The following is a 23,521-nucleotide window of genomic DNA, read 5'->3' on the forward strand; positions in this document are numbered from 1 at the left end:
ACGCATCTCGTTATGCGGGATGGCTGAGCCTTCATCCCCCGACGTGCGTCGGGAAGCCCGTGGAATAGGCACGCATGCGTCGTTGTGCTGTTTGTTTGCGTCGGAGGGAAGGCCGTGGTGGAGGAGCGGCGGCCTGGCCTAGAGGGAGAAGGGGCAGCGCGGGCTCCCACTGCCTCCGGCGGGGCTGCGAGGAGAGGAAAGGTGTCGACCCGGCCTCAGGTGGCGGGAGCAGCAACGGGAGCAGTGAAGGAGCCCCATCAAAGGCCGAGCTGCAAGGCCCTCCCTGGCAGCCCCGCGACCCCGCTGTAGGACTGAATGGGTCTGCGAGAGGCTCGGCTGCACCCGCTGTTGGCAACAAGCCACCCCTTCGCCTCGCCGTCTGCTGGGCTCTGAGGAGATCCCGCTGCCGCCCTCATGTGCTTCCCAGCCCCGCTGGGGTAATCGGGTGGGGGAGAGCCTCTGAGGGGGACCCCCCCTGCCTAATTGTAGTTACGCCCCTGGTTAAGGTGATCACATTGTGGCTCCAGCTCCACAACGCCGGGAAACAGGAACCTAAGTCTGATGCCTTAACAGACATGCCAGGTGATCGGGAATGATGTTGTGCAATGTCACCAATGGTGCTCACTTCCAACTTGCCCTCCATGCAACCACACTTTTCCTTGGTCTTTGCCTTGCTCACATGCAGAAGATCCCAAGTGCAATCCCTGGCATTTCCAGGTAGGGCTAGGAAAGACTCCTGCCTGGAACCTTGGAGAGCTGCTGCCAGTCAGTATAGACCATACTGAGCACTATAAGGCAGCTTAAAGTAAAGGTAAAGTTGTGCCCTCGAGTCAGTGTCGACTGCTGGCGACCACAGAGCCCTGTGATTGTCTTTGGTAGAATACAGGAGGCGTTGACCATTGCCCTCTCACATGCATTATGAAATTATGCCTTTCAGCATCATCCAGTATCGCTGCTGCCCCGGCAACCTCTTGCTCCCTAGGCAAGTTACTTCCCAACTGCACCACTTTAAGTCTAAATAAAGCTGGGGGAGGATGGAGTCTGACACCAGCAAAGATGCACCACATTGTCCTCTTCCTGTTCCTGTTCCTTGTCCTTTGCCATCATTGAGAGCACCCAGGGAAAACAATTAACCTCTATGATTGTGGGTATAGTGGATAAAAGAGTAATAGCTATATGTCCAGATCTTTTAAAGGTATTATTTATTACACTTTCAAGGAACATAGCCCCTCTCTCTCTACTCACTATCATAATTATTTCAGAAGAAACAAACTTTGACTCCAGTGCCAGTATAGTTAAGATTATGAATTGTTTCAACATTCTTCCATTATAAGCCCTGAACATGCTATCATTTTCTTCTTCTTCATCCCCACTGCATGTTAAGGTCATCTGAGGAGGTCCGTCTTCAGTTCCTACCAGTATGTCTGGTGGCGACTCAGAGGCGGGCCTTCTCTGTAGCTGCTCCTGGGCTGTGGAATGCGCTCCCTGCGGAAATCTGTAATTTGAATTCTCTATTCGCCTTCAGGGGAGCCCTTAAAACCTACCTATCCTGGCCTTCCAGGGTTTTAAAATCCATTTTTAATGGTTTAATTGTTAATGGTTTTATGCTGTTTTTAAATTTTTCTGTATTGATTTTTTTTTTTAAGGACTGATTTGTCGGTTTTATTTTTGTTGTGCACCACCCAGAGCCATTTGGATAGGGCGGTATATAAATGTAATAAACAAACAAACAAACAAAAATAAAATAAAACCAAAACCAAAAATGTGGTAGCAAGAGACACCCACTCCTTCAAGTCTAGAATCCCCCGGCTCCATCTGCCGATGTCAGAATACTGGCAAACATGTCAGCATTCTGGCTTCATAGTCAAATTGGCCAAGCCCTCTATACTGTAACTTTGTCAGGACTTGCTAGCCAGAGGCTTTAATGGAGCAAGAAAACATTTGCTCCATTTGCTTAACAACATTTGAACCACTACCCCAAACTTTGCCAAATCAATGAAAGGCCTCCTTCTTAGACAAGGGTGACAGTGTGCATCAGTCACTTTCACTCAATAGGACGGGATAAAACTTGGGCATAAAAGGATCAATGTGTCAGTTTCCAGTGCTTTTTAATTTGCTTACATATGGCAATTTTTATCAGATCATCTTGAAGTTAGCCACATTTGTAAAACTCATCAAGGAGATCCTGCATGCCAAGTTTCAAGTTACTAGCTCAACAGGTGTCATAATTATAAGGGATAAATCTTGAGATTTAATCATTTTCCTGCTGCTCACCTTAACTAAAGGTTGGTTTCTACTAAATCTGTTCTTTTGTGTGTGTCCCCCCCCCCCCCCCGCTGGAACATTCCTGGCTCGTTCAAAGACAAAATTCTAGCATTCGCCAAGAAGAAGGAAACAAGACAATTCTTTGACGTTTACTTTTACATATCACATGATAGAAAGACATGGCCCGAAGCCCGACAAATCTGTGAGAAACTTGGATCTCTTCTGGCTTCTTTCCCCACTCTGGAAGAGCAGGTGAGCAGACAGATGGGGTTCATGAAGGGCAGGAGGAGCCTTTTATGGGAAGAGGAGGAGGAAGAGAATGGTAATGCCTGCAGTTGAATGCTGCCAGCTCCATGGCTCCTGTACATGGAGCTCTTGGAGCATCCTGCTCTCCTCTTCCCTGAACAGAGGGAACTTTGCAGGTTTTGTTTTCTGATGAGAGCTTTGAACATATGTGGTGGTTTTGTGATAGCTGGTCCAAAATGTGAAAGCAGAGCAGTTGGGAATCACTGAGAAGGCACGAGCAGAGGGATCGTGCTAGTCCCAAAGCAGCATCAGTCCCCACAAATCCATGTCACAGTCCTTCCAAAGACTCAAGCTTTTCCTCTAGCCACATGCCCAGTTCCCAACCAGGCAGGTGCACAGAATATGCAGGATGACCCCTGGTTCTAGTGTTATGTGAGAAGGAGAAAAAATTCCTCTATCCACTTTCTCCACACTATGCATGATTTTATAGACCTCTGTCATATTTCCCCGCAGTCGTCTTTTTCTCAACTAAAAAGCCCCAGGTGTTGTGGTCTTGCTTCGTAAGAAAGGTGCTCTAGGCCCCTGATCATCTTGGTTGCCCTCTTCTGCACCTTTTCCAGTTCTACAATGTCCTTTTTTAGATGTGGTGACCAGAATTGCATGCAGTACTCCAGGTGTGACCACACCATAGTTTTATATAAGGGCATTATAAGATTAACACTTTCAACGAACAGTCCACCATGACCCCAAGATCCCTCTCCTTGTCAGTCTCTGACAGCTAAGATCCCATCAGCATATACTTGGTTGGGGTTTTTCGTCCCAATGTGCATCACCTTACACTTGCCAACACTGAAGCGCATTATTTTGTCACCCACTCCCGCAGTTTGGAATTGTGGTGGACAGCTTGTTGAAAGTGTCAATGTGTGGCAGCTATGAAAAAGGCCAATTCTGTGTTAGAGATCATTAGGAAGGGGACTGAAAATAAAACTGTGAGTATTATAATGCCCTTATACAAAACTTTGGAGCGGCCACATTTGGAGTACTGTGTACAGTTCTGGTTACTACATCTAAAGAAGGACATTGTAGAACTGGAAAAGGTGCAGAAGAGGGCAACCAAGATGATCGGGGCAGGGCCTGGAGCACCTTCTTTATGAGGCAAGACTACAACACCTGGGGCTTTTTAGTTTAGAAAAAAGATGACTGAAGGGAGATACGACAGATGTCTATAAAATCATGCATGGTGTGGAGAGAGGAGAAAATGAATGTCTATCAATGTCTATTAGTCGGAGGGCTATATAGGCCACCTCCAGCCTCGGAGGCAGGATGCCTCTGACTACCAGTTGCAGGGGAGTAGCAGCAGGAGAGAGGGCATGCCCTCAGCTTCTGCCTGTGGGCTTCTTTGGCATCTGGTGGGCCACTGAGTGAAACAGGATGCTGGGCTAGATGGTCTTCCTTGGGCCTGATCCAGCAGGGCTGTTCTTATATTCTTAGCCTGGTGGGGTGGGGAGATTGTGGGGAGAGGGAATAATGGAGTTAATTCTGACAGAAGAGGGGATGAAGCTATTGAGAAGTAGAAGAAGTAAGGGGACTTAAGGGGTGTGTGTTGCTGTTGTCCATGATGACACTACTACCAGCAACCAGTCTAAGGGCAGGATTCCTTTGCACATAGTCAAACAAGCAGCAAATTTAACATGACATATCCAACTGCCAAGTGCTGGTGTGAATGATGGAAATTTTTAATTGAGGCAAGTAAACAGCTTTATAGATCAGAGAAAACTAAGGGCTGGTGATTGCCTCCAGTTCTTCTCAAATTATCTCATGGTTGGACCTGCCTATTGTTAGCTTTGCCTACCATTAGTTCCCGCTGTTGTTACCCCTGGCTCTGCCTATAGCTGCTGCCTTGCAGTCTCAGAACAGTTGACCTCAGAATGGTGGTAAATATGCTTGTAATAGCCTCCAGACTAGACTAGTGCAGTGTGCTCTCTGTGGGGCTGCCTTTATATGTAGTCATGAAACTGCAGCTGGTACAGGTGGCCAGATTTGTCTTTGGGTCATCTCTGAGAGACCATATCACTTGTATATTGAAAGAGCTACACTGGCTGCCAATAAATTTTCCGGCAAAATACAAGGTGCTGGTTATTACCTATAAAGCCCCAAATAGCTTAAGCCCTGGGTTTTTAAGAGAACGTCTTCTTTGCCTTGAGCCCCACTGCTCATTGAGAGGTACATCTACAGTACATACTTCTGGAGGTACGTCTACAGTTCCCAACAGTTCTTCTGGTGGCTACTCTGCGACGGGCCTTCTCCGTTGCTGCCCCGAGGCTTTGGAATGCTCGCCTTGTTGAGATAAGAGCCTCCCCATCTCTGGCAACTTTTAAAAAGGCACTGAAGACATATTTGTTTACCCAGGCTTTTAATGACATTGATAGTTTTAATACTTGTAATGTTGGGTTTTAAATCATTTTAATGTTAATGTAAATTGTAAACCTCCCAGAGACGCAAGTCTTGCGTGGTATAGAAATATGTTACAAAATAATAATAATAATAATAAACTCTGTCCCACCCCCACCCCCAGCCCCAATGGCTTCCAGATGCAACTGGCCATCCCCCTGCCCATTCATTAGAACATCTGTGTGGAGTTCCTGCTGCACATCAGGAAGGCTCTCTCTGTGCAATAGGAAACCTTCCCTTTCCATCCAGCCACACAGGCTCTCTTCAGATGTTGAAATGAACATGTGGCCATTGGGGTGCCCCACATCCTCTGCCCTCATGGCCACATTAACCTTATTGGACATCTCTGAGGAGCTGTTGTCTTCCCAGGGAAGGGATGTTGTCCAGAAAGGCTTTGAGAAGAGACATGTAGCCCTTCATTCCCAGTAAATATCTTCTAATAATTGTTTTGCAGCACTTCTTAAAGAAAGAAATGGATGCTTTAGTGCCAGAAAACTATTGGATTGGGGTATATAGAACACCAGATGACCATTGGAACTGGATTCTTCCATCAATTATGTTCAGCCACAGGTGAGTTTGTAGCAAAGCTTGTTGGAATTTTCTCACAAGACCCTTTCTGCTCTTTTCTGAGATGCAGTTGTTTTATGGGTGTTTTTTTTTAAGGCAATGGCTGACATGATGTGCAGTCCTAACAATAACAGGGTCTGTTGGTGTGGCTGTTGCTGTGCTGTTTTTGATTCACAACAATAAGGACACATATGGTAACACTGCTAGCATAATGGCTGTTCTCCACAGTGGAGTCACAGCTTCTGTGACCACAGCAGCACCACTACAAGTTGTCCTATCACTGTTAGGATTGGGCATCATGTCAACCAGTGAATCTAAAATCTAGAACAGGATATGGTTTTCCAGAAGGCAATTAAAAAGTTGGAGTGTGGTGTTGTAGCTCTGGCATAGCAGCTGCTTGGCACGCAGAAGGTCTCAGGTTCTGTTCCTGGCAGCATAAGGCTGGGAAAGACCCATCTCTGCCTGAGGCCCTGGAAAGCCACCCCTGGACAATATTGTCTAGCAGTATTGTGGAGCCATTGTGGGCAATACTGAACTAAAAATTCGGGAAAAAGCAGATTCATATGTTTACTTACTTAATATATATTTATATCAATGCACATCTGGATTTGTAATTTTCATTTATAATCCCAACATGACAAAATAAACAAGTTAATATAAAATCACTGTTAAAATGATTTAAATATACAACACAATTTAAAAATTCATAGCAATTGAAGAATGCATATGTCCAGGATAATAGACATGAATTTGTACATTTGCACAGGTATTGTACTGTATGTGTATGGAATATAATGTGTGAATAATTGTGCATGCATACTGATCTGTATGTGCAGACCTTGTACACAGATTTTTTAGCCTTCTTTCTTTAAGGTATGTAAGTTGATGAGAGCGCCCAGCTGTGTGTGTGTTTGTGTGTGTACGAAATTTGATTCAAGTAGATACACATAGAGACATCTCGATGGTCCAGTTTACGTTGATGTCACCCACCCCAGTTTAATATAGTGGACAAATGAATGTTTGAAATGCAGGTGGGAACCAATTTGGACTAAACCTGCAACAGCTGTAGGGACAAATTGAGACACTTCAACAGCGTAGTTTGTAATGATGCCATCCACCCCAATTCAAGATGGCAGACATGTGAATGTTTGAGGCATAAGTAGGAACCTATTTGGACCGAACTTAGTACAGTTGTAGGGACATATAGGTACACCTCAATAATGCTTTTTGTGGTGATGTCACCCCAATTCCAGATGGCACATGTGTCAACATTTGAGGTGCAAGTGGGCTAACGTTTGAACCGCCTAACTGATTTGGACCCAATTTGGTACCATTGCAGGAATAAATAGGGTATAAATTTTGATTATGTCATCCACCCCAGTTCAAGATGGTGAATGCATGAACATTTGAGGCAGAAGTGGGCTAACTTGTGAAGATGGTAACTGATTATCAATTAAGATTTGCTACTCGCTGAGCGGAGTCTCATGATCGGTGAGAGACTCGCCACCATGAAGTATGCGGGGAGAGCTTTCTCTGCAGACGAGCACTGCTGCAGCCCTTGGCAGCTGGATTGGCCATCCACATGACTGCCGGCTCTGTCACAGAGCAGGCGGGAGCTGTGGGGATAGGGGGCCACATGGCCCCCGGAGGTTCCAGGATGCATACTAGAGAGACCTCTGAGCCCGGGAGTCTCCTCGTGTGTTGCCATGGTGCGGAGCTGCACTGCGGCAATACATGACCACAAAACCCAGTTTATCAGAGCACTTACTCCACTAACCTAGGCTAAGGAGAGGGTAGATAAACTGGTGACCTGCTTTGGGGAAACCCGGCCTGCCTGCGAGCCCGGTGGTTCCCACGGTCCGTGGACAGCAGGCTCCGCTTTCCACTGATCATGAGAATCGCCTGCCTTTTTTTACACATATTTCCAGAGCATTCAGAGGAATTCTATGTTTCTTGGTTACTGTCAGATCAATATACAGGAGTAACTTATAAAGTCGCTAAGTTCTGTGCTACTGCATATAAGTCCCAAACGTGATTAGTTATGGGCACTCCGGATAAATAACTATAAATATAAATAATTATAATGGACAAGATTTCAGTAGTTTTATCTTATGTGTATTAGCTCATGTAACATAATCTTGTTTTAAATATGGTATTCTGTATTCTGCATCAAACTTGAAATGCTAACAGTTCACAACTGGAAGTTGACCAGCACTAACCAGCTGAGGCCGAAAGCACAGATGAAGCTTCTCCCTTGGTCTTGTTTAGGGTGACGATGGAAGACCATGCTGCTTGGCAACTGCTGCTCCTCAAAGGCTAAACACAGCTCCCTACCCCTTGGGACCTGGGTGTTGCTGCATCCATGCTGGTCATGGCTCGTCCTAACAAGCCAGGGGGCACCAAAAGAGGCACCTGTGTTAACAAATGTGTGGCCTGGTGTATATATCAGACGGTATATAAATATGATAAACAAAAGCCGTGCTGCCTGCAGGCTGACCATTTGTTGGGTAGAAGTACACTGAACTACTTTCCTATGAGCTGTTCTAGCCTATGGGATGATGATAATTGAAGGTTGGGACATTTAGGACCGACAAGAGGAAGTATTTTTTCACACAGAGCATAATTAATCTATATAATTCTTTTTCATGGGATGTGGTGATGGCCACCAGCTTGGATGGCTTTAAAAGGGGCTTAGACAGATTCATGGTGGACACGTCTATCATTGGCTACTCGTCTGGTGCCTGTGGGCCATCTCCAGCCTCAGAGGCACGATGCCCTCTCAATAACAGTTGCAGGGGAGCAACAGTTGGTGAGATGGCATGCATAAACCTCTTGCCTGTGGGCTTCTTGGAGACATCTGGTGGGCCACTGTGTGAAACAGGATGCTGGGCTAGATGGGCTTCCTTGGGCCTGATCCAGCAGGGCTGTTTTTATGTTCATGCTGGTACAATCAGATGCATGATTTGATAATCACTTGCATTGGATCAGAATAGAATCAGATCCCATCATTTCATCTGTGCACAGTCCTACAGTATACCACAATGGTCTTTCTATGAAGGAAGCTGATTAAGAAACTTCTTATTATTTCCCAGGTCTTGTCCCACTCCCCTAACATTTATTTGCCTATTGTGTATATAGTTCAATAAATCGTTGTTATATCACGAAACCACATACAGTGGTCCCTCGACTTACGAAGTGAATCCGTTCCGAATGCACGTTCGTAGGTCGAAATTTTCGTAAGTCGAAAAGCGCACCCACGGAGGTCTGGAAAAATTCGTAAGTCGAGGAAACCGCATCTAAACATTCGTAAGTCGAGGAAACCGCATCTAAACCGCCAACGGTTTCCGGCCATTTTTGTCGTTCGTAAGTCGAAAACTTCGGATGTCGAGTAGTTCGTAAGTCGAGGGACCACTGTATCTGAAAAAAAGAGGAAAACTAAAGGAAGCAGTAAGTAATGACATGTTATATTCAGCACATGCCTCGTTATCAGGTGAATGCATCATTCCATTGGCTAGAGTGACTCATGGGAAAGCTCTAGCTTCAGACAAAGCAGCTCTCATTAACAGCAGGGCAGGGAGGGATGAAAGAAAGAGAGAAAGGTGCAAACGGAGCCGATGGGGACCAGAGGCAACTGCACTTCCTTTTGTGCCCCCCCCCCTCCGCTGCCTTGTTAGGATGAGCCACTACTGGAATGGATGCAGCAACACCCACGTCCCAAGGGGTAGGGAGAACATAAGAACATAAGAGTAGCCCTCCTGGATCAGGCACAAGGAAGCCCATCTAGTCCAGCATCCTGTTTCACACAGTGGCCCACCAGATGCCCCTGGAAGCCTGCAGGCAGGAGTTGAAGGCATGCCCTCCCTCCTGCTGTCGCTCCCCTGCAACTGGTACTCAGAGGCATCCTGCTAGTGGCCCTCCGACTAGTAGCCAATGACAGACTTCTCTTCCATGAAGTTATCCATACCCTTCTTAAAGCCATCCAGGTTGTTGGCTGTCACCACATCTTGTGGCAGAGAATCCCACAAGTTGATTATGTGTTGTGTGATAAAATACTTCCGTTTGTTGGTCCTAGATTACCTGGCAATCAATTTCATGGGATGACCCCTGGTTCTAGTGTTATACGAGAGGGAGAAGAATTTCTCTCTATCTACTTTCTCCACACCATGCATGATTTCATAGACCTCTATCATGTCTCCCCGCAGTCGTCTTTTTAAAAAACTAAATAGCCCCAGATGCTGTAACCTTGCCTCATAAGAAGGGTGCTGTAGGCCCCTGATCATCTTGGTTGCCCTCTTCTGCACCTTTTCCAGTTCAACAATGTCCTTTTTAAGATGTTGAGCTGTGTTTAGCTTTGAGGAGCAGCAGTTGTGCCCATGCATGGTATTCTATGGTCACCCTAAACAGGACCAAGGGGGAAGCTTCACCTGTGCCTTTGACCTCAGCTGGTTAGTGCTGGTCAACTTCCAGTTGTAAATGGCTAGCATTTCCAGTACTCCAGGATTCTTCCAGGCTGGATGATCAAGAGGGGGGGAAAGCAAGCGGAGAGGAGGTAGGCAATTTAGACAGTGTACTAAGTTGTGTAGAAAGATTAGAAAATCTCCTAGGAGGAGGTCAGTGGAGTGACCACTACACAGGTATTTATTATTATTATTATTATTACATTTATATCCGGCTCTTCCTCCGAGGAGCCCAGAGCGGTATACTACATACTTGAGTTTCTCCTTCACAACAACCCTGTGAAGTAGGCTAGGCTGAGAGAGAAGTGACTGGCCCAGAGTCACCCAGCTAGATTCATGGCTGAATGGGGATTTGAACTCGAGTCTCCCCAGTCCTAGTCCAGCACTCTAACCACTACACCACGCACAGGACAAATAAAATGTTAAGTTGGCTGTTGGAGCTACTCAGGTTACCTGAGAGTGATTTCTTTAGAAAGGACCAGTTGCTAGCTAAGGTCTTGTTCCACTGAGCAAAAGGACTGGAAAGCCCTGCAGAAAACCTATCAAGAGTACTAGAGGAGATGATGTTGAAAGGAATTTCCATCAAACTGTGACTGTGCAAAACACTCTAGCATCTCAAAATGAAGCTATTGAACAAGAAAGAGCCCCCCGTCACTCACTCTCTCTCACACACACACACACACACAAACACACACAAATTTAAATCAGAAAAATAAATGTAATAACAGATTAATTAAACAATACAGATCCTCAGTCCAAACCTTCAGTGTTTATTCAATAAATAGCATATGATCATAAAAATAACTAAAATAGAGAAGTCAGACATAACACGAACTCAGACGTAACACGAAACTGGAGTTAAATGAGGCAGAGGTTGGAACTCCAGTATGTCAGAATTCGTGAAACTGTGGTTTCTGGCTGAAAGTGACCCACAGTTTGCCTTGCCAAAATCCAATTTGAATCTTTGATTTGCAGAAAGGATTGCCTCCAAGACCAGAGGTCTGGGCACTGCAGCATTATGTCTGATCCTGGACACTGCCATAACCATGGTTTCTTGCCAATTTCAAAACCACCATCACAGAGGCAGTTAGTTAGTTATAAGTTTATTCGGTCATTGACCAGCAAATCACAGAGGCAGAGGCGCAGATGTGCCTGGGATCATGTCCACTCCATGCCTGGGGTGCTTCTTGCTGGCTGCATCTCCAAACCCCACCCTCCCCCTCCTGTCACCTTGACAGCTATGGAGTTTCCCCGCAGCAGGGATGCCACCATGTTGGCCTGTCAAGCCACACAGTCACACAGGGGTATTCCCAGTTCCCACTTCCTACTCTGCCCCTTGCTCCCCACACCTGGCAAGCAGGGGGGCAAGGGGATGGGATGACAGGAGGGACACTCACTGCTTTGCTCCCTGAGAATAAAGTTACAATGATGTATGTTCACAAGCACAAACACTCCAGGTGGCTACATAAGCAGGGCACTGCATCACAGCACTGAGAGGGGAACAAATAGCTGGGGGTGGAGTACCCAGGGTTGGGTTTAAAAGGCAGCCCCACCCAGGGATTCTTTGCATTTTAAAATTTTATTGGTTTTTACAATAGCTTAACAATCCAATTACATTTAATTAAGTAAATATTGACTTCCCACTTACCAGTCTGCACTGTTATATTAGCTATACAAATCTACCATTGCTGAGGGATTCTATTTTTTGTACAGTTATGTTGGAGCAGGGGGTCCAGCCTCTTCCCCTTGGGGTTTTTTCAGTCCCTCATGAGAAGAGCCGGTCACCAGGGTCAGCATTGCTCCAGTCAAAGGAGAGATGACATCTGTGAAGAAGGAGTATACTGTAGGGGTGTGCACGGAACCGGCTGGCCCAGTTCGGTTCAAGTCCAGAGCGGAAAAAGTTATTTTGTGTTGTTGTTGTTGTTTTAATTCTTGTACCTCTAGCCCCTTTGGGGGGCTTCCTCTAGGCCATGGGGGGGGGGGTCCACAAAGGTTCCTCCTCCCCCTGCCAGCCTCAATAACCACCGTGGTCCATTTTACTGGATTTTCTGGCCCATCCGGTCCTTCGTAAATTGGCGTGGCGGCCATTTTGCCCGCCGTGTATGCGCAAATGGCCTCTGCGAGGCCTGACATGGCCCAGTAGCTCTCAAAGTGTGTCACCTGCCAGTCTGGCTGCCCATGTGGGCATGTACACCCTTGCCTGTGCCCTGAAATGATGACCCCACTCTCCTGAAATCTCTGGAAATCATGGATCTCCTCTCCCACAACTCCCCGCACCAGCAAATCTGCAGAGGGTGCTATGCTGGACCCGACCCAGGAATTTTGAATGGGTTTAAAGATCTGTCCATGAACCTGATGTCCTACCCATCCACACACACGGCCATGCTCTGATACATGGAGCATCAAAGTCTCCTTTGGGTGCATGCAAGACTACACAGGGAAGTGTGTGTGTGTCACTTCATTTCTATCTTTTACCATGCCAAGTTGGGAGCCCCACACAAGTGGAGTCCCCCTTGTTGGGTTAGCTCAACTCGTGAGCACTCAGTCCAAAGGGAAATCTAGGGCTCACACACTATGGTCCTCCCCAGTAGCCTGGCCCTCTCATGAGAGGGCAGGCCCACCGGCAGCAAGCTGCCAGCAGACCAATAGTTCAATTTGACCTACATGGACTGCTTTGCTGGGGTGATCATATCAAGTCTGGATGTTACCAGCATATGCACCACTGTTTTAAGATCATTTATCTCTAGAAAAGGACATAGCTGGCATATCAGCCGAAGCTGATAAAAAGCACTCCGGGCCACTGTCTCAACCTGAAAGATCAGGGGGAGGTTTGTGACCAGAAGTACTCCCAGACTACATACCTGCTCTTTCTGGGGAAGTACAACCCTGTCCAGAACAGGCAGATCTAAACCACTTTCTAAGTCTCGACCTTCCACAATGAGTTCCTCTGTCTTGCCTGGTTTCAGCCTCAGTTTGTTCTTCCTCACCCAGCCCATTACCACTTCCAGGCAGGCACCGAGGGAAGTTAGGCCATTTCCTGATGAAATTGACGGAGAAATAAATTTAAGTGTCATCAGCATATTGATAACACCCTGGCCCAAATCCCCTGATGATCTCTTTCAGTGGTTTCATGTAGATGTTAAAAAGCATTGGAGACAGTATGGAGCTTTGTGGGACTCCATACCAGAGCTCTTGTTTTGAAGAGCAACAGTCTCCAAGTGACACCATCTGGAACCTAGCCAAGAGGTAGGAGCTGAACCACTGCAGAGCAGTGCCTCTCACTGCTTTCCCTGTCTTGATGACTGCCACCAAGTAGCTTTCAAAGTGCCCACCCTGCCAGCCTGGCTGCCCATGTGCACATGTGCACCCTTGCCTGTGCCCTGTCCCCTTGCCAACCCCTTCAGGTGGATACCATGGTTGATGGTGTCGAAAGCTGCCAGGAGATCCAAAAGGATCAACAGAGTCACATTCCCTCTGTTGATTCCTAATTGGAGATCATACAACAGGCTGACCAAGGCTGTCTCAGCCCCATAGCTTCCCCAAAAGCCAGTTTGAAATGGATCCAGAAAATCTGCTTCTTCCAAGACAGCCTGGAGCTGAGATGCCACCACCCCCTCAATCATCTTACCCAACCATGGAAGGTTGGAGACAGGGCTTTAATGGCCTAATTCTGAGGGATCCAGTGCAGGTTTCTTCAAAAGTGGTCTAATAATTGCCTCCTTAAGGACTCATCCTGGCGTCCCTCAGAGAAGCACTGATGATCTTACCAAGACCCTCTCTAATAACATTCCTCCTAGATTGTATAAGCTATGTTGGGCAAGGACCAAGACAACAGGTATTATTTTTATTTATTTATTTACACAGTCAAACAGGTGTTATTGACTGGTTTGTTTTATCCAGACATCGAGTCCTTCCCAAGCACCTGGGATGGATGAATTTTATTGTCAGTGTTGTTGCTGTTTTTATAGATATCATCACAGAATATAGGCTGTTCCCAATAAAGTTGCTATTTGTAATTGGCTGATGGTGATTTCTGTGGCCCCTATGGTGTTGAGGTGCTCTTCAAGGTCTTTTGGAACTGCACCCAAGGTGCCAATTACCACTGGGATTACTTTGGTCTTTTTCTGCCACAGCCTTTCAATTTCAATTTGTAAATCTTTGTATGTTATTTTTTTCTATTTCTTTTTCTTCTATTCTGCTATCCCCTGGTATTGCTATGTCGATTGTTCTCGACTACACTGATATCTGGTGTATTGTGTGGCAGCTGTTTGTCTGTGTGTAGTCGGAAGTCCCATAATATGTTTACATCTTCATTTTCTTCAACTTTTTCAATTTTATGGTCCCACCAATTTTTGGCTACAGGTAGCTTGTATTTTTTTTCAGATGTTCCCGTGTATCATCCCTGCTACCTTGTCATGCCTTTGTTTGTAGTCAGTCTGTGTGATCTTTTTACAACAGCTGATTAGGTGGTCCACTGTTTCATCTGCTTCTTTACAAAGGCGGCACTTGCTGTTTGTTGTTGGTTTTTCTACTTTTGCGCTGATTGCATTTGTTCTTAGTGCCTGTTCTTGTGCAGCCAGTATTAGACCCACTCTTTCTTTCTTCAAGTTGCCATTCCTAAGCCATTGCCAGGTCTTGGTGATGTCTGATTTTCCACTTATATTGTGCAAATATTGACCATGCAGTGGCTTATTTTTCCATTTTTCTGCTCGGTTCTTGACTTGTTCTTTCTTGTAGGCCTGCTTTCTTTCATTGATGTTGAATAGTTTCTCATTATTGACCATTTGAAGTTCATCTTCTTCACTGTCCTTGATATGTTCTTCAAGGCCTCTTTTCTCCTCCTCTACTGTTTGATGGACTTGCAGCATTCCTCTTCCACCTGAGCTGTGAGGGAGGTATAGCCTATCGACATCACTGCGGGGGTGCAGAGCATGATTGATGGTCATGATTTTCCTGGTCTTACGATCTAGCTTCTCTAGCTCTGCCTGGGTCCAGTCTATTATTCCTGCAGTGTATCTGATAACAGGTATAGCCCAGGTGTTTATGGCTTGTATGGTGTTCCCTCCATTGAGTTTGGACTTTAGGATTTTTCTAATGCTCCTGATGTATTCGCTTCCATTTTTTCTTTTAACTTCAATGTGTGCAATGTTATCAGCCTGGAGAATGCCCAAGTATTTGTAATGTTCTTTCTCTTCCAGTTTCTTGATGTTGTTTCCGTTGGGCAGTTCTATTCCTTCTGTTTTTGTTATTTTTCCTCTGTTCATTCTTCTTCTTATTATTATTATTATTTCTTGTTTACACAGTCAGACAGGTGTTATTGACTGATTTGTTTTATCCAGACATTGAGTCCTTCCCAAGGACCTGGGATGCCAGAATTTTATTATTCATATTGTTGCTGTTATTATTATAGATATCGTCGCAGAATATAGGCTGTTCCCAGTAAAGCTGCTTTTTGTAATTGGCTGATGGTGATTTCTGTGGCCCCTATGGTGTTGAGGTGCTCTTCAAGGTCTTTTGGAACTGCACCCAGGGCGCCAATTACCACTGGGATTATTTTGGTCTTCTTCTGCCACAGCCTTTCAATTTCAATTTGTAGATCTTAGTATTTGGTGATTTTTTCTATTTCTTTTTCTTCTATTCTGCTATCCCCTGGTATTGCTATGTCGATTATTTTGACTTGTTTTTCTTTCTTCTCGACTACACTGATATCTGGTGTATTGTGTGGCAGATGTTTGTCTGTTTGTATTCGGAATTCCCATAATATTTTTACATCTTCATTTTCTTCAACTTTTTCAATTTTATGGTCCCACCAATTCTTGGCTACAGGTAGCTTGTATTTTTGGCAGATGTTCCAGTGTATCATCTCTGCTACCTTGTCATGCCTTTGTTTGTAGTCAGTCTGTGCGATCTTCTTAAAAGAACTGATCAGGTGGTCCACTGTTTCATCTGCTTCTTTACGAAGGTGGCACTTGCTGTTTGTTGTGGATTTTTCTACTTTTGCTCTGATTGCATTTGTTCTTAGTACCTGTTCTTGTGCAGCCAGTATTAAACCCTCTTTTTCTTTCCTCAAGTTGCCATTCCTAAGCCATTGCCAGGTCTTCGTGATGTCTGATTTTCCACTTATATTGTGCAAATATTGACCATGCAGGGGCTTATTTCTCCATTTTTCTGCTCGGTTCTTGACTTGTTCTTTCTTGTAGGCCTGCTTTGTTTCATTGGTATTGAATAGTTTCTCATTATTGACCATTTGAAGTGCATCTTCTTCACTGTCCTTGATATGTTCTTCAAGGCCTCTTTTCTCCTCCTCTACTGTTTGATGGACTTGCAGCATTCCTCTTCCACCTGAGCTGCGAGGGAGGTATAGCCTATCTACATCACTGCGGGGGTGTAGAGCATGATTGATGGTCATGATTTTCCTGGTCTTACGATCTAGAGTCTCTAGCTCTGCCTGGGTCCAGTCTATTATTCCTGCCGTGTATCTGATAACAGGTATAGCCCAGGTGTTTATGGCTTGTATGGTGTTCCCGCCTTTGAGTTTGGACTTGAGGATTTTTCTAACTCTCCAGATGTATTCACTTCCTATTTTTCTTTTAACTTCAGTGTGTGCGATGTTATCAGCCTGGAGAATGCCCAAGTATTTGTAAGGTTCTTTCTCTTCCAGGTTTTGATCTTGCTTCCATTGGGCAGTTCTATTCCTTCTGTTTTTCTTATTTTCCCTCTGTTCATTATTAATGCAGCACACTTGTCTAGTCCAAACTCCATTGCTATATCGCTACTGAATATACGGACAGTGTTTAGCAGTGAATCGATTTCTGACTGCGACTTTCCATACAACTTCAGATCGTTCATGTACAGCAGATGGTTGATTTTACTTGATGTTTTAGATGTTTGGTATCTGAGGCCTGTTTTGTTTAGTATTTGTGAAAGTGGGGTCATGGCGATTACAAACAATAGAGGGGATAGTGAGTCCCCTTGGAAAATGCCTCTTCTAATGCTAACCTGTCCAAGTGCCTCGCCATTGATTGTTAACTGTGTACTCCACCTGCTCATTGCTTTTTAAATAAATATCTGAATGTTTTTGCTGACACCAGTTGTTTCTAAACATTTTAGTATCCATGTGTGAGGCAATGAATCGAAGGCTTTCTTGTAGTCAGTCCATGCAACACCAGTAACTTTGCTGTCTTGAGCCCTGGTTGCTCAACTGAAGATCCTGAGTCCTGTTGCCCACTTGCCACCAGATGTCCAGGGACTATAGCATCTGGCGCGGTCCTTGTTTACCCGGGCGACAACCAATCCGGTATAGATTTACACTTACATTTATATACCGCTCTATAGCTGGAAGCTTTCTAAGCGGTTTACAATGATTTAGCATATTGCCCCCCAACATTCTGGGTACTCATTTTACCGACCTCGGAAGGATGGAAGGCTGAATCAACGTTGAGCCCCTGGTCAGGATCGAACTTGTAACTTACAGGGCGGCAGTTTTACCACTGCGCCACCAGGGGCTCCTGGTGGTATTAAAGTTACGTCTCACCATATTGGTGATGGGAGAGGCACTCTTTGTCTGGCTCCTCTGGTGAGACCTGTCCAGTATGGTAGGACCTCTTGCATAGCTCTCACCTTCATCAGAGCACAAAAGCCCCACAACCACACCAAGGTAGTGCCTCACTGGGGCAGCATCATTATTATTATTATTATTATTATTATTATTATTATTATTATTATTTTATTCGATTTCTATAACGCCCTTCCAAAAATGGCTCAGGCAGTTTACTCAGAGAAATAACAAACAAATAACGTGGAACCCTGTCCCCAAAGGGCTCACAATCTATACAGAAACAGGTAGTAAGGCGAAGTGTCCCAAGTATCTTGTCCACATCCTCAGGTATCACAAACTAAAAATGATCCAATTTAACCACACAAGAGGAGCTGCGGGACACCTCCATAGTAGTCTCTGCAGTAACTGTAGAGTCTAGTTCTTCAGCTCGAATATGAGAGATTTAATCTGCAAAAAAACTCATTTAAAACATCACAATGGGAAACTGTTGGATCCAAATACTCATTAGGGGAGGGGGGGCAACCCTAAACAACTCCACTGGATGTGAGTTTGCGGAAGCAATGTGGGCAGAAAAGGACGGCTTCTTTGCTATGCACATTGCCAGAGCATAGATGGATCTTCAAATGCGCTCTGAGTTGTAATCTAGGGGTGTGCACAAGACCAGCTGGCCCGGTTCAGTTTGAGTCCGAACTGGACCTGGACCAGATTGGGCCAGTTTGGTCCGGCACTTCCCTGAACCCCCCGCCCCCAATTCGGTTCACAGGGATTTTGCGAATGATTTTTTTAATTAAAAGATTAGTACTTACCACCTTCCGGAGGCTTCTCTGAGGCCACAGGGGTGGGGTCTGCAGAGGTTCCCCCTCCCCCAGGAAGCCTCCATTATGCTTCAAATCACCCCATTCAGGCACTTAGGGGGTAGGTGCTAAAAATTTTTTTTTAAGGAAATTGTTCGCAAACTACCAGGGGGTCAGGTCCGGTGCCAAACCAATCTGAGGGTTGTTCAGTTCAACACTGGACCATCGAACTAAACAGGTTTGATACCAAACCTGTTTGACATCAAACCTGTTTGTACATCCCTATTGTAATCTGTCAGATTTGAGCTAAGTCTTTCTCCACTTGTGCTCTAACCATCTACCTTGCAGCTTCAGGCCCCATAGATCTTCGATATACCAAGGGACTAATATAGAACCATGTCAGAGAGGGTGCTTAGGAGCAATCATATCTACTACCCTAGTAAATTCATTATTCCAAGTCTGAACTAGGGCATCAACAGAATTGCTGGCAGAACCAACCTTAAAGCCTTCCAAGGCTTCTTGGAATCCCCTGGGATCCAATAGCCCTTTTGGGTGGACCATCCTAATAGGTCCTTCACCCCTATGGAGGAGGGAAGGTGGGCCATCCATGACGATGGGGAAATCACAGGAGTCCCCACCCACAGAACAACTTCCTGATCAGAGCAAAAAACCAAACTGAGAGTGTGATGATCAGCAACGTGTGTTGGTCCCGAGACCATTTGGGATAGGTCCATAGTTGTCATGGTCACTATGAATTCCTGAGCTGATCCTGACAAACTGGCTCCAAAGTGAATATGAAAGTCCTCCAGAACTACCAGTCTGGGAGACTCCAATGCCAATTCCACAACAAAGTCAGTCAGCTAAGCTAGGGATTCTGTTGGGCAGTGGGTGAACGGTACACCAACAGAAGTCACAGTCTATCCTTGGTCTCCAGATGTAGGTACACACATTCAATACAAGTCAATTTCCTGACAGGAACCCTGGTAAGGGAGATATTCCTATAGACCACAGCCACTCCTCCCCCCCCACCCAAACTGGACCAGTAATCGCTCCCATCCAAGTCTCTGTAATACATAGCAGGTCAGCTCCATCATCCCCAATCATGAATGATTTCTGTTTTACTTTGAACTGACCTGGCATTACAAAAAAGGAAGGTGAGAGTTTGGTACTGCTCCCCAAGTTCAAAGAGCTGGCAGGGAAGCTGGAAGGGGTAACAGCTATTAAATTTCTGATCTCCCTTCCCCTATAACAACCTGCTACCCTGCCAACGCTGCATCTTCCTTTATTCTCCACCACCACTGGAATCACCCCAGGGTCAGTGAACATGCTCCCCCCCCCCCGCCCACAACTCCAGGTTCACCAAAACACATAACTGCCAAAAATCTAAGGAAGAGAGAAGCTTTTAAAGCAACAGCATGTTTTGCCTCAGCCCTCTGTCCCACCCCCAAAGCCTGCCCCCCAAGGCTGGCCCCCTTTGGCAGCCAGCTTCAGCAGCCACCTGCAGGTGGCCTGCCCACCATCGACTGTGCCGATGGCTGAGCCCTTGGCACTGTAAAGCCCTTGCCTTGACAGCTGCAATGGCTTCCAGCCCTCCTTCTAGCAGCCGATCCAGGTAAAAAGTTTGTTACATTAGCCAGAAGAGAGGAGGCAGCCCAGAGAGTCATGGCGAAAGCACAGCAGAAACAAGCACAGCAGAATCCCGTTGCCGGAGATCTCACAAGTGTTCTTGGCTGTCCGCAGATGAGAAACCAAAGACAAGATGGGGGGAAGTGGCTCTCAACACTGCTGCTCGTTACCAGTTCTTCTGCCGTTTAAAATGTACTGTTTAAAATTGAAACCACAGGTTTGCCAACTTCCGGTTTCATGTTATGTCCCGCACTGTCTCTTTTTAGGAGAGGAGAGCTGGGCTGGTGGTAGCAAGCATGACTTGTCCTCATAGCTAAGCAGGGTCTGCCCTGGTTGCATCTGAATGGGAGACTTGATGTGTGAGCACTGCAATATATTCCCCTCAGGGGATGAAGCCGCTCTGGGAAGAGCAGAAGGTTTCAAGTTCCCTGCCTGGCTTCTCCAAGATAGGGCTGAGAGAGATTCCTGCCTGCAACCTTGGAGAAGCCGCTGCCAGTCTGTGAAGACAATACTGAGCTAGATAGACCAATGGTCTGACTCAGTATATGGCAGCTTCCTATGTTCCTATGTTCTGCCTATATAAATCCTATAGAACATATAGTCAATTCCCCAAAATGCATATATAAACAATTAACAATGTATATTTTCCTAGAACATCCTTTTGGGGGGCTTCTAGACTTTATAATATAAGTTTTTTTCATATATATTTGTGAGGGGTTCCCCCCCCCACTTTACCCACAAATTAAAGAGTAGACAAAGGCATCGAATATATATAATGGGGGACTCTCGAAAGCTTAAGTTTGGGCCTGGCTGCACTAATGCAGAAGCTGTCCGTCAGAGCAGGCAGTGTGTAGGAGGGTTTTGTTTTGTATGAGCAGCAGTTGGGCCAAGTCCACAGACACAGAAGGGAACAACTCCCAAAAGAATATGGAAGGATTTGGCTTCAGGGGTTGGGTCCCAGACCAGGTGAGCCAGGGCATGCATGCACAATGAAGGGTAAGTTTGGTCCCAGGTCAAGTCACATGGAAGCTGGGTCCCAGATGTGCCAAAGAGGAGGCTGAATAGCCCACTTCACTGGTGTTGGGGAGGAGGAAGAGGAAAACGAAGCAGTGATTCCTGGCCAGGCCACGCCCTGAGCCACTTCCAGCAAAGTTGCAGTCTTCCCAGGATCCAACCCTGCAGCCTCCTGGTTGGTGTAAGCCAGCTTTGTGTGCATTGGTGCTGAGGAAAGAGCTACATTCCAAGAGACAATGAGGTCATTCACACAACCGAAAACTGGGTAGGACATGTGTGCTCCTCATGTTCGTTAGTGTGGGAGCAAACAGCTAGGTAAGAGGAGGGAGAAGTCATTGTGTAGAAGCAAGGTAGGAGGAAAAGCTGGGTAGGGCAGAGCTGTCCTGATCAGCTTTCATACTCAGCATTTGACCAAGGTAGGAGGAAAAGCTTCCCAGGTGGGGAAGTAGAGCAAGAGCAGGAGGAGGAGGCTGGAACAGGCAGGCAGAGTGTGGGCATGGCAGACGTGTACACACACACACACACACACACACACACACACACACACACACACACAGACAGTCTGGATAACACCAGACCCAGGAACCTTATGGGAGCTCTGACCCTATGTAGGTACAATGTCACTATTGTACACAGCCCTCAAGACTGGCACAGATCCATAAGCAGCAGAGAACTGATGCTTGTGGATAGGCATGCAGACACTTTCTAGTAGTGTGGCATTATGTGGCGGGTGTTGTAGAGCCTTGGATAGGAGGAGAATCGGGGTTGGGGGCCTCGTTTCTGCTTTCAACCACTTAGGTGACTTTGCCCCTGGGCATTCTACTGGAGGCCACTCAAGCAGGTGCTTGCATATTAAACATCATAGGAAGCTGCCATATACTTAGACCCTTGGTCTATCTAGCTCAGTATTGTCTACACAGACTGGCAGCGGCTTCTCCAAGGTTGCAGGCAGGAGTCTCTCTCAGCCCTATCTTGGAGATGCTGCCAGGGAGGGAACTGGGAACCTTCTGCTCTTCTCAGAGCAGCTCTATCCCCTAAGCGGGATATCTTACACCTCCAGTCTCCCATTCATATGCAGGGTGGAGCCTGCTTAGCTAAGGGGACAAGTCATGCTTGCTACCACAAGACAGCTCTCCTCTTCTGTGTTGGCTCTTCATGTAAGAGAGGTTCAGGCTTATTCTAGCTTGCATGCCTTTGGAAAGGGGGCATTATGAATGCATGGTTAACCCTTTATCCAGGCTACTGACCAGGACAGCTACATGGTCCTCCATAATCAAAAACAGTATATCTCTGAATACCCGGTTCCTTCTGAAACATACATCCTTGAAAGAGAAGCTACGGTTGAGCTGCCTTGGAAGGTTTGGCAGGTTTAATTAATAAAGACGTATAAAGTGGTTGGAAGGAGAGGGAGAGGTATTAAGCAGTCGTGATGCCAGAAGATCTAGAAAGTAAACTTCCAGTCTGGACTGATGAATACTATTTCTTCTTTTCAGCTACTGGCAATCAGATCCTCCAGAGAAACAATTTAATGCAGGTGGTTCCAACTGTGCTGCTCTACTTAATAAATCTTGCCAAGGTTCATACTGCTGGCTAGCCTTTAAATGCACGGAACGCAAGCAGTACGTTTGTAGGGCACATCAAGATGTAAAGTGGATATGACTGCATGTCTTAAGAGGAATGGGACTGGCCCCATGATCGATCTCCAAAATAAGGATATCAGTTCACGGTCCTCAGAACATTTTGCAATACTGCTTGCTTGTGGCTGGAAAAATGGCCTACGTTTTCAGTCTCAACGGCTGCCATGAGAATAAAGTATGGAAACCTTCAGTCACAGCCCACATTCTGCTGTAATTAATTAATTTAGTTTGTGTGTGTGTTTGTGTGTGTGTGTTGTGTGTGTGTGTGTGACCAACTTTAGTTTCCTTCCTTTCTGCTTCCAGTTTCCAACTTTTTCTCCTGCACTTGGCAATCTTTACCTTCCATGCTGTGAAAAGACCTGTTTGGATGTCATATCAACGTTTAAAGCAGGGGGAGGCAACTCTGGCTTTCCAGCTGTTATTAAACTACAGCTCACACGATCCCCAGCCACAATAAACGTTGGCTGGAATGATGGGATCAGTAATTCAGCAACAGCTGTGAAGCCAAGTGTGCCTCCCTCTGGTTAAAATGATGATTTAAAACACATACGAACATAAGAACAGCCCTGCTGGATCAGGCCCAAGGAGGTCCCTCTAGTCCAGCATCCTGTTTCACACACGTCATCCCATGAAATTGATTGAAGACCGGCCATTTCTTGAGTCCAAATGTTTGCACAAATTAGAAATGGTGGAGCTGACCCCTTTAACAGCTAATTCCCGACACAGCCCAAACATTGGGGGTGCTGACCAAAGACCTCTGGGCAGAGGTGCTCTTACCCCAGAATCTTGGAGCCCCAGTCTGTGGCCTCCAAGGTGGGGGGGGGGTTCCAAATGGTCAGGGGGAACTCCTGCCTGCCCCCACCCCACGCCCTCCCTGACGCGCCGAACTTCCAATTTCTTCCCATA

At 46.0% G+C, this 23,521-nt stretch overlaps 1 protein-coding gene across 5 annotated transcripts in view; it reads left to right on the forward strand.

Moving 5' to 3' along the window:
- The window catches only part of LOC128328029 (C-type lectin domain family 4 member F-like), a 90,110-nt gene that overhangs the window by 25,208 nt on the left and 41,381 nt on the right, over positions 1-23,521 (forward strand). For 2 of the 5 annotated variants that reach the window (XM_053257557.1, XM_053257558.1), the window contains 3 exons: positions 2,363-2,517; positions 5,417-5,532; positions 22,472-22,811. In XM_053257557.1, coding sequence (XP_053113532.1) covers positions 2,363-2,517; positions 5,417-5,532; positions 22,472-22,637 — 437 coding nt within the window. In that variant the 3' untranslated portion in view covers positions 22,638-22,811. Of the gene's footprint in view, positions 1-15; positions 583-2,362; positions 2,518-5,416; positions 5,533-22,471; positions 22,812-23,521 lie in introns of those variants that run through there. The other 3 variants (XM_053257554.1, XM_053257555.1, XM_053257556.1) reach the window with 3 other exon arrangements.

This window comes from Hemicordylus capensis, chromosome 5, assembly GCF_027244095.1.
Source record: "Hemicordylus capensis ecotype Gifberg chromosome 5, rHemCap1.1.pri, whole genome shotgun sequence".
NCBI classification, from domain to species: Eukaryota; Metazoa; Chordata; class Lepidosauria; order Squamata; family Cordylidae; genus Hemicordylus; species Hemicordylus capensis.